Source organism: Myotis brandtii, unplaced genomic scaffold (genome assembly GCF_000412655.1).
Source record: "Myotis brandtii unplaced genomic scaffold, ASM41265v1 scaffold463, whole genome shotgun sequence".
NCBI classification, from domain to species: Eukaryota; Metazoa; Chordata; class Mammalia; order Chiroptera; family Vespertilionidae; genus Myotis; species Myotis brandtii.
In genome coordinates, this window is record NW_005367694.1 from 411,813 (window position 1) to 423,166 (window position 11,354).

Here is an 11,354-nt window from a genome sequence, read left to right on the forward strand (position 1 = left end):
CACGGCGCCGCAACTGCGGCCTCTGTCGGTGGAGAGAGGCTCCTAACGCTGAGAACTAAACTGTGGGAATCCTAGCCAGCGTTTGTGGAGCCCTTACCCTGTGCTGGGCGTGGTTTCACGTGCTTTCGTTCCATCGGTGAGCTCATTGCATCCTCTCAGCAACCCTTTGAGGTGAGCTCTGTTATTTCGCCCATTTTAGGGATGAGAAAACGGAGGCGTTGCTTAGCTTAGACCTGCCCCCCTGCCTCCGGCCACAGAGCTAGTAGGTCTGCAGAGGCCGGGTGGTTGGCAATCACCGCCATCACCAGTCTGGGCTGAAACGTTTACCAGATGTTCCGGGTTTTGCTCACCCAGCCTGATGGGGGGCAGGGCGCGGCGGAGCAGATGCTGTATTTCTGGCAGATTATTAGCGATGCTGATGCTACAGGTCAAAGGACTGAACTTTGAGGGACAGTTAAGGCTCATTGTCCTTATTGCGTAAAGAGGAAACTGAGGCCCAGAGTGGGGTACACCCTTGCCTAGGGTCTTGTAGCTAAAGAGTGGCAGTGGTAGAGCTCGATCCTAGGTCTGTCTGGCTCCAAAACTGATAGTTTTTCTTAAAACCACAAAGCAATTTGCAGAGAAAGTAAGTTCATTACATCCTGTGTAGGGCGGATGGAATGCATTTTAGGTAATGGGAGTAAGGTGAAGTGCTGGATGGAGGCCAGGGTACCATTTTCTGGGTGCCCACTGTATACGCCCGAAGGGTGGTGGGTCATGAAGGGGAAGTCACTTGCTCAAAGTCACAAAGTGGGATTTGGGTCTCAGGCCTGTTGAATCCAGAATCTGTGCTTTTGGGTGTTATGCCAGCAATTTCTTAACCTTAAATTGCTGTCTACCATAAGCACGATGCTGTACCCATATACTTCTTGTAGTGTTATTCCCTTTATGTTTTTATTTTTCATCCTCACCTGAGGATGTTTTCACTGATTTTTAGAGAGAGGAAGGGAGAGAAAAAGAGAAACGTTGATGTGAGAGAGAAGCATTGGTCGGCTGCCTCCCGCATTACCACGTGTGTCCGGACAGGGGTTGGAACCTGAAACCCAGGCATATGCCCTGGATGGGAATTGAACTAGCAACCTTTTGGTGTATGGGATGATGCTCCAACCAACTGAGCCACCCAGCCAGGGGCTCCTTGTATGTTTTGCTTTAAGTTGACCCACTTTTTTTTAACTTAAATAAATTTATTTTAAAAGGAACTTTTGCTAGTATAGTTCTACAGCATGTGAAAAAATGAGAATCTCTTCCCTTAAGTATAAGGTAAAAATGTACATCAAGATGATCCATACAAATCTCCATTAACTGATGAGTGGCTAATAACATGTGGTCTCTCCATACAGTGGATGTTATTTAATAAAAAGGGACGAAGCACTAACACACACCACAATGTGCATGAACCTTGAAAGCATGATGCTGAGTGAGAAGTTCATCAAAAAGGCCCCATGTCTTATGATTCTGTTTATACGAAATGTCTAGAATAGGCAACTCCATAGAGACAGGAAGTAGCTTCATGGTTGCTAGAGGCTGAGGCGAGGGGAGAATGGGAACGAGGGTGATGAAAATGTTCTAACATTGATTGTGGCGATGGTTGCTCAACCCTGTAAATATTCTAAAAACCATTGAATTATACACTTTAAATGGATGGATTGTATGGTCTGTGAATTCTATCTCAGTAAAGCTGTTAAAAACAAACTTAAGAGGCCCAGAGATAGCAGGTGACCTGTGGGTGATGTCACCAAATGGAGACTTCCTTCTTGATTATTGGAGGGTCGGGGATCCTTGGGAAGGGAGTTAGTATTTTAAATTCAGGGTTATTTAGTGCCCTGTGTGTGAGGCGCCATGGTGTGGGTCCCCACTTTGGAAATCAGTATCTTATGTGGTCTTGCTTCAGGAATGCCAGTGAACTCAGTCATTGTGGAAAGGCAGGCGGCTGATACAGTGTGTAGCCCTGGGACGTTTATGCAGCATCTGTAGAGAGTCCTGTCTTAAGGGGCTATAGGGGACCCCCAGCCCCCCTCCCTTGCCAACAGGAAACAGTCTGTGTAACAGTGTCCAGAGAGAAAGGGAGAGAAGCAAAGGGAATCCCTCCACCCAATCCCTGTGTGCTCGGGGCACTGTCTCTGTGCTCATTTACTACTGTGTGTATTCATTTCCTAGGGCCGCCATAACAAATGACCACAAACTAGGTGGCTTAAAACAAGATAAATTTACTCTCTCACAGTTGTGGAGGTTAGAAATGAAGTAAAAGTGAGGGCAGGGTCTAAAGGACAGTCCATTCGATGCCTCTCTCCTAGTTCCTGGCTGAAGTAAAAGTGAAGGCAGGGTCTGAAGGACAGTCCATTCGATGCCTCTCTCCTAGTTCCTGGTGGCTACTGGCCATCCTTGGATTGTAGCTGTTTTACCCCATCTCTGCCCTCTTCCTTCACATGGCCTTCTCTCTGTGTCCCAGATGTCTCTCTCCTTTTTCTTATACGGATGCCCGGTACTGGATTTAGGGCCCACCCCAAATCTAGGGTGAGCTCAGAGACCCTTAACTTAATTACATCTGCAAAGGTCCTTTTTCCAAATACGGTCACGTTCCCAGGTTCTGGGGTTAGGATTTGGACATATCTTTTGGGGGCCGCTGTTCAACCCACTTTGCATGTTCCTGGCACTGTGCTAAGCACTCTGCAGAGGTCAACTCATCAATTCCCATGCTAGGCGGGCGGCGGAGTACCTTCGTTCCCCTTTAGTAACTGAGGAAGCTGAGACTGAAGGAGGGAAAGGTCTTAGCCAAGGCACCCAGGTTGTTTGTGGCAGAATTCAGATCACATCAAAGGCTGTCTGACTGCAGAATCCCTCCCCTGCATCATCTTCGGTGTGTAACACGTTTCCTGCTTCTGTACATCATGCTCTGACTTACGTAGGAAAAGACTAAAATGTTAAAAGGGAATACAGTCTCATGGTCCAAATTCAAAGGCTACTAAAGGATGTAAAATGAAAAATCTCTCTCCCTCGCTGTCCCCAGGCACCCAGTTCCTGTCCCTCATGGGCCCTTGGTGATATCAGGGTGTCCTTCCTGGGTGGGGGCCTCTTTGAAAGCCCTCTTACATCTTTTTTACATTCAACAGAATCCACGTTCGGCCACAGCTGGATGCGTTCGGGGCTTTCACTCCCCTCCAGCTTCCAAGGCTGTTGGCCAGATGTCAGCTGCCTGGAGGAGGAGGGCTTGGAGGAGCCAGGGGAGGCTGGCCTTGGGGTTCATGCTCAAAAGAGTCATTAGTCTTATCTGCACAGCTCTAACTTCAAAAAGGGAGAATGATTCATGCAGTACTTGTGTTTTTCAAAGATTAATTTAAAAAACAGGGCCCACCGTAGAGGGTACTTGTGGGAGGACGTGGGTAACATGCCGAGTCTGTGCCAAGTGGTCCACAGGTGGCAGCTTTCCTTACCGTCACCTTCATGATGACTGCGGAGGAAGAGTGGGAAAGAGGTCTTTTTTAAGTTTTTTTTTTTTTAATGTTTTTGTTGATTTTTCAGAGAGAGGAAGGGAGGGGGAGAGAGAGAGAGATACAAACATTAATGATGAGAGAGAATCATTGATCAGCTGCCTCCTGCACGTTCCCCACTGGGGATTGAGCCCCAAACCCGGGCATGTTTCCTGACCGGGAATCGAACTGTGATCTTCCTGGTTCATGGGTCGATGCTCAATCACCGAGCCACTCCAGGCGGGCCTGTGCGATTTTTTAAAATCCACATTTCTTTCCTCCAGCTAAAAGGTGTTGGGATGAATGAGCCGCTGGTGGACTGCGAGGGCTACCCCCGCTCAGACGTGGACCTGTACCAAGTTCGAACTGCCAGGCACAACATCGTCTGTGAGTGACCCGTAGGGCCCCACCCTGCAGAGGGGGACATTAAAGGCACACGAATGAGATCACCAGTATCCCATGTTACCTGCTTCCCTCTCTTCTGCTTCGACAGGATTATCTCATTGTCTCCATGGAGGAATGAGAACTCAGGGTTCAGTATTTATAGCTTCCTTTTGTTTTTCTCGACAGGATTATCTCATTGTCTCCGTGGAGGAATGAGAACTCAGGGAATGGGTTAAACTCAGGGTTCAGTATTTATAGCTTCCTTTTGTTTTTAAGAGCTTCACTTCATTCTGGAAACTTTATTAAAATAACAATAGAAACCCAGGTCAGATATTGCTTCCGATCCTAATCGCATCAATTATGTGTTAGGAATTGTTTCGCTGTTGGTGATGGTGACCCAGGAACGGAGGGAGAACAGAGGTGGGCAGTGCATTTGTTTTCTGTTTCTCATATAACACATCAGCACATACTTCGTGGCCTAAAATGTCACAGACTTGTTATCTCACAGCTCGGGAGGTGAGACCTCCACGTGGTGTCACTGGGCTAAGATCAAGGTGTCGGGCAGGGCGTGTTCCCTCCGGAGGCTCCAGGGACGAGCCCGTTTCCTTGTCTTTTCCAGCTACTAGAGGCCGCCCGCATCCCTTGTTTCGTGGCTCCTTCCATCTTCAAAGCTGACAGATCCCTCCAACTCCGATTCTGTCACATCGCTTTCTCCCATTTTGCCTCCCTCCTTCACTTAAAAAGACCCATGTTGGCATTGGGCCGGTGGTTCCCATGCCCCACCTAAGCATCTCTAAAACCCTGCTGCCCCCCATGATATATAATTCTTATTATTCAAAAAGTGAACTCCTGTTCACGTGGAGGAAGCCTAAAAGGCCATTAACTTAGTCTAAACAAGCTTCCAAAGAACGGCATCCATGAAAGAGAGAAATGAAAAGACAGTTGAAGTACTGAGGAAGAAATCACTAAGAAATTGCTAAAAAATAATAATATGAAGTGATATGAAAAAATAGCAAATAAAGTTTCAGAACATATAATAGAGAACTGAAAATGCAGAAATATGTCACAATATATATTTATATACTGTATCTGAAGGCCCTAGAACCATAATAAATGCAAGAATTCACTGTTAATAACTCATTCTCGAATTGCCCCCCTTAAAAATCAAATTGCCCCCCTGTGGGGCATGTGCCCCACGGTGGGAACCACTGCATTGGGCCCACCCCCTGGATAATCCAGAATAACCTCGTTCTCAGGGTCATAAACTTAATCACACGAAAGTCCCTCTTGCCATGTGAAGCAGCACAGTCCCAGGTCCCGGGGACTAGGACGTGGACATCTTTGCGGGGCCTTATTCACACTGCCACAGGCGGCAGCCACTGGCCTACCACCAACTCACATTAGGAGGGAATTATCACCCTGGCTGGTGTGGCTCAGTTGTCTGGGCATCATCCCATGCACCCAGAGGTCGCCGGTTCGATTCCGGGTCAGGGTGCAAGCACAGGTTGTGGGTTTGGTCCCAGGTCAGGGTGTGTACTGAGGCACCTGATCGATGTTTCTCTCTCACATCAATGTTTCTCTCTCTCTCAAGTCAGTAAAAAACATTTTTTAAAAAGGGAATTATCGTCTACATTTTCTGCTTCCTGACTTCTGTTACCTGTTTGAATCATGACTCAGTACAAGGCCGAGCATGTAGGAAGTGCTCATTGAGTGTTCAGAGAATGAATGAGGGAGTCTTGTGTGCTCGGCTGTCGTCCTTGGCCCCTGATCCGGTTTCCTCCTCCCAGGCTTGCAGAACGATCACAAGGCGGTGATGAAGCAGGTGGAGGAGGCCCTGCACCAGCTGCATGCTCGGGACAAGGAGAAGCAGGCCCGGGACATGGCTGAGGCCCAGGAAGAGGCCATGAGCCGAAGTCTGAGCCAGAGCGAGGGCCTCAGCCCCCCTCAGGCCTTTGCCAAAGTGAACAGCATCAGCCCCGGCTCCCCTGCCAGCATCGCGGTAAGCCAGGGCCTGTTACACAGAGGCTCTGTTCTGTTCACCACTGTATCCACGCATCCAGCACAGTGCTGTTGTTGGCCCAAAGCAAACATATATATTTTTAATATATTTTTATTGATTTCAGAGAGGAAGGGAGGGAGAGATAGAAACATCAATGATGAGAGAGAATCATTGATCAGCTGCCTCCTGCACGCCCCCCACTGGGGACCGAGCCCACAACCCAGGTATATGTCTGGGACCAGACTTGAACCCAGGACCCTTCAATCCGCAGGCTGATGCTCTGTCCACTGAACCAAACTGGCTAGGACAACACAGCAAATATTTGTTGAAGGGATGAGTGCATCACCATTTGTATTCTTAGAATGAAAAGGTCATACTAGTGCCTGTGGTCAGCCTTGTGCCTATGGCTGCTCATTTGAGGGCAAACTTGTCTAAGTTCTGACCCCTCAACAAAAGAGGTCCAGGCTGTCCTGCGTCTGTCTGGTGCCCCGAACCTGGGTCAGGACTCCAGAGAGCAGCAGTTGGCTTTCCCCCACATATCTCAACCTCCACAACCGCCAGCTCTTATCAGACATTGGGCAGACCTGGCCACCTTCTACTAGATCTGCCCTGAAGGAGCCCCCCGAAGGAGGTGCCCAATTATCTGCCTTCTGCATGACCTCTTCGCCTTGGGCCTGTCCTGGTCCCCCGTAGAAAACACGCTCTTGGCCTTGACATTCAGTTAGGTATGGAAGGGTAAAGAACACCAGAAGCACATCTAACCTCTAGCCTGGTTTTCCATCTCTTTTTTTCTTTAGGGTCTGCAGGTGGATGATGAGATTGTGGAGTTTGGCTCCGTAAACACCCAAAACTTCCAGTCGCTGCAAAACATTGGCACCGTGGTGCAGCACAGTGAGGGGGTGAGTTGGGGGTTACGTGGCATTTGGTCAGTAACCCTAGAATTGCCGGAATCATAATATTTGTCCTGTTGTGACTGGTGTATTGCATTTAGCCTAATGTCTTCTTGGTCCTTCAGTGTTGTTACATATGTCAGAATTTTCTTCTTTTTTAAAGGTTGCTTTTTTCACTCGGTTGACAGTATCCTTTGATGCAAAAAATTTTTTAATTTTGATGCATCTTGTTTTAATTTTTATTAAAGTAGCACATACAGCCTGGCTGGTGTGGCTCAGTTGGTTGAGTGTCGTCACATGCACCAAGGGGTCGTCGGTTCAATTCCTGGTCAGGGCACATTCCTGGGTTATAGGCTCTCCCTGATCAGGGGCATGTGGGAGGCAGCCGGTCAATGTTTCGCTCTCACATTGATGTTTCTCTCTCACATTGATGTTTCTCTCCCCTTCTCCCTTCCTCTCTTTCTAAAATTAATAAAAGCATATTTTTAAAAAAAGTAATACATACACATTGTTAAAAAGTTAATGGTATAGAAAGATATAAAAGTAAACTTTGTTTTCTCTGACTCCATTCTCTCTGGGAAGTAACCACTGTTCACAGTGTTTTGGTATATCTTCCAGAAAACTTTGTATGCGCCAAGCAATACATATGTTCTTTAGAAAATATATTCAAATGGGTTCATACTTTGTTGGTTTTGTTTTGTTTTGTATTCTAGAACTGCCTCATTCACTGTACTATATTTGAATCATATCTTACTAAGGGATATTTTGGGTGTTTTCAGTTTTTGAATTTATAAACAGTCCTGGGATGAACACTTTGTTGATATATCCTTCTGTATTTTTTTTTTGCAAAATGTATTTTGTATGCACATTTTAATTTTAATATTTGTTAATCCTCTCCTGATGCTCTTATCCACTGAGCCAAACTGGCTAGGGCTGTATGCACTTCTTAAAGATTTTTTTTTTTGGCGGGGGGGCGGGGTGTCTGCAAGAGGATGGTGCCGATTTGCAGCCCCACTGACTGGCCTGAGAGTGCCACGTCCCCCACCCACCGACTGCAGGCCAGTGCTTAAAATAAGCATCCTTGCTAACCTGATGGGCGAAAAACCGGAATCGAACCCGGGACCCTCCAGTCTGCAGGCCGACACTCTATCCACTGAGAGAGCATCTCAGCGTTTTAGCCTGAACTTCTTTGAGTGCTAAGGAGGTTGAACATAAAACGAGCTCATTTTCCTTTCAGAAGCCCCTGAATGTGACAGTGATCCGCAGAGGGGAGAAACACCGGCTTAGACTGGTCCCAACGCGCTGGGCGGGGAAGGGACTGCTGGGGTAAAGTATCTGTTTTGGTTCATTCACACGGCAGTGTCCATTGCATGTTTGTTAGACATAAAGGGGGGGTGGTGGTTGGGAAATGATGGGAATCCCCCGGTGACCTGTAGAACTGATGATGAATACTTGTGGCAGGAATGAGACTATAGGTGCAGAGGTGGAGGGAGCCCTGGTCTCGCTGGGCATTTGCTTTAAGGACTAAAGAATGTAAGTGAAAAGCTCAGGAGGGCTCCCCTCCTGATCTCCCTGAATGGAGCCGTCAAACTTACGCTGTTTCTTTTCTTTTTTTCTTCCAGCTGCAACATTATTCCTTTGCAAAGCTGATTGTCCCTGAGGAACAGTATCAGGAAAGCATCTTCTGTGGCCCTAGACTTGTGTCTTGGGGGGGATTTCTCCCTTCTCTCCTCTCCCTGGAGTTTAAGGATCTGGAAGCCTGAACTTCTAGGTGGTGGAAACGCTGTGGCCTCTGAGTGTGTCTCTTGGGATTAAGGCATTGTTCAGAACCTGATCTGTGCTTAGCTGATCTTTTCTGAATTAGACCATGGCCCCAAATGGGAATCTCTGATGGCAAGAGGGTGGGAGTTATTCTGACAGGTGCTGTCATGACTTTATTCTTTTAGGAATTATTTTCTCCAAATAAACAGTTTTATAGTACTGATATGAGCATGTTATCACACCAACTAAACTCCTTATGGGCCTCTCAGCCAAAGCCCAGAACATCCTCACAGAAAGCTGGGCCCTGGCCGGTGGCTCAGTTGGTTGGAGCATTGAACTGATGTGCCAGGGTTGTGGGTTCGGTCCCGGTCAGGGCCCATGCAGGGGTCATCCGATGAGTGCATGAATAACTGGAACAACGGAACGATGTTTCTCTCTCTCTCCTCTCTCTAAAATGAAAAAAAAAAAAAAGGAAAAAAAGAGAGGGGTAGAACAATAATTGTGCCAAAGTCAAATTTGACCACAATATTTCCGGAACATCCTTCTTTATGGCACGGGGTTTCCAGACACCAGCTGCCCGTCCCCCTTTGCAGTGCGGCGTTGCTGCCCTAGATACAGAAATCTTGTCTTCAGCACTTGGACCTCCAGAGCCACAGCTGCTCCCTTTAAGAATATGACATGCATATTCGTGAAGCATTCCATATTTTTATAACAAAAAAAAAAAGAAAAGAATAGATAAACCAGGAGGCTCCCCAGGCAGCCCAGCAGGTGTCGGCTTTCTCATCCATAATCCACCAGAGGGCAGCAAGCTCCCTCCACTTGTAGAATAAAAATGCCTGCAGATGAGCTTCTATTGTGGCTTTTTATCATTGAACCTTGTCACACCCTCAGCTCAGCACTATTTTATAAACTGCTAAGGTGTGCTTGACGTTGCTGATGGGAACAGCAGTGTGTATGGGTCCGCCTCTTGTTTCCTCTCTAACACGGCAAAGTGGATTTCAGTGATTCCTAGGGACTCTAGTCTTTCGCTCTTCACTGTATTTATTCCCACGGTTCGTGCAGTCCCCTCTCCTTCAGAGATCTGGCTCACTCTGCTAGGGCATCTGTGTCTCTTGGGACTGAATTTGCTTGGGTGGATACAGGTACCAGCTGGCCCTGACGGGAGTTGGTATTGGCCTGTGCTTCCTGCCATGGGTTCTCACGCTCAACTGGGAAGCCTTCCTGTGGAGGGTCTTCCCCAAACTGTTACTCTAGCCCCACCTCCACGGGTGTTCCCCTCCCACAGCCACAGTGTTGACCGAGCTTTGCTGTTTCAATTGGGTGTTCTAATTCCAAGTGTTTTCAATCTTTTTTTATAAGCCCTAGACCTGTGGTCGGCAAACTGCGGCTCGCGAGCCACATGTGGCTCTTTGGCCCCTTGAGTGTGGCTCTTCCTAAGCCTTAGGAGTACCCTAATTAAGTTAATAACAATGTACCTACCTATATAGTTTAAGTTTAAAAAATTTGGCTCTCAAAAGAAATTTCAATCGTTGTACTGTTGATATTTGGCTCTGTTGACTAATGAGTTTGCCGACCACTGACCCAGATCAACAGAGGTGTAGAAGGTGAGGGGAATGTAAAATACGTAAGGAGAGGGAAATGATGCAAACCCATTGCCCCCAGAAAAGCAACTGTAGTGGCATGGACTAGTGGTTTATGGGGTGCCACAACATTAGTAACAAAGAAACAATTTCTGGAGGATGAGGCCCAGAAATCAGGATTTTAAAAAGATTCCCAGGTGATTCTAATGTGCAGCCAAGTTTGAGAATCACTGCCCTAGACCCGTGTGGCTCTTTGACCCCTTGAGTGTGGCTCTTCCAACAAAATACCACGTGCGGGCGCGCACGTACAGTGCAATTGAAACTTCGTGGCCCATGCGCAGAAGTCGGTTTTCGGCCTGAGCGAGTCTATTTTGAAGAAGTACTGTTGATATTTGGCTCTGTTGACTAATGAGTTTGCCGACCACTGCCCTAGACTATAATCAACACAGCTTCTCCCATCCAGACGTGGGGGTGGGGTGGGGAGGATCACTCGCATTCTCGGATAGCAGCAGAGTCTTCTGCATCGTGCCTTTGGCTGGTTTCCTGCAGGTCCCCCTTTGGAAACCTCGGGATGGCCAGATGTGCCCTCTTCCATGAGATTCTAGGGGAGGGTCACTGGGAAGTAGAATTATCCTATTTTTTTTAAATATATTTTTTATTAATTTGAGAGAGGAAGTGAGAGAGAGTTAGAAACATCAATGATGAGAGAGAATCATTGATTGGCTGCCTCCTGCACACCCCCCACTTGGGATCGAGCCTGCAACCCAGTCAGGCATGTGCCCTGACCCAGAATCCAACCTTGACCTCCTGGTTCATTGGTCCATGTTCAACCACTGAGCCACATTGGCCAGGCGATCCTAAACCAAACTGGATTTGCAGAAACGTTTTGTGATAAGAACAGCAAGATAATGTATCCTCTACTATAATCTCCTGGCTAGCTAAAATTCTCAACACTTTTTACCCCAGTGAGGACGTGTGGAAGACATCTAGGTGCAGCATCCGCTAGACCGGGAAATTTAGACGGCTTTTGGAAAAGAGAATTTTTACCAAAACATTTCATACTTCTTCACTTAATCTTGTTAAACCGTCAGAAAGTCAAAACTGCTAGTGTTCGCTTCTGGAGTTTCTCAGGGGATGGCTCCATGGGAAAAGCGGATGGAAGAAAAGACCAGAAAAGGAAAGACCAGATTTCGCCGCCCCAGTCGCGGTGGTGCCTCTCCGGGGAGACCGGCTG

General features: G+C 47.3%; 1 protein-coding gene across 1 annotated transcript in view; it reads left to right on the forward strand.

The window, feature by feature from the left end:
- The window catches only part of PSMD9 (proteasome 26S subunit, non-ATPase 9), a 9,682-nt gene extending 296 nt beyond the window's left edge, over positions 1–9,386 (forward strand). The window contains exons 2-6 of the mRNA XM_014547057.1: positions 3,786–3,893; positions 5,678–5,889; positions 6,687–6,788; positions 8,017–8,105; positions 8,402–9,386. Of these exons, the coding sequence (XP_014402543.1) occupies positions 3,786–3,893; positions 5,678–5,889; positions 6,687–6,788; positions 8,017–8,105; positions 8,402–8,429 (539 nt within the window). The 3' untranslated portion in view covers positions 8,430–9,386. The remainder of the gene's footprint in view (positions 1–3,785; positions 3,894–5,677; positions 5,890–6,686; positions 6,789–8,016; positions 8,106–8,401) is intronic.
- The last annotated feature ends 1,968 nt before the right edge of the window (positions 9,387–11,354 follow it).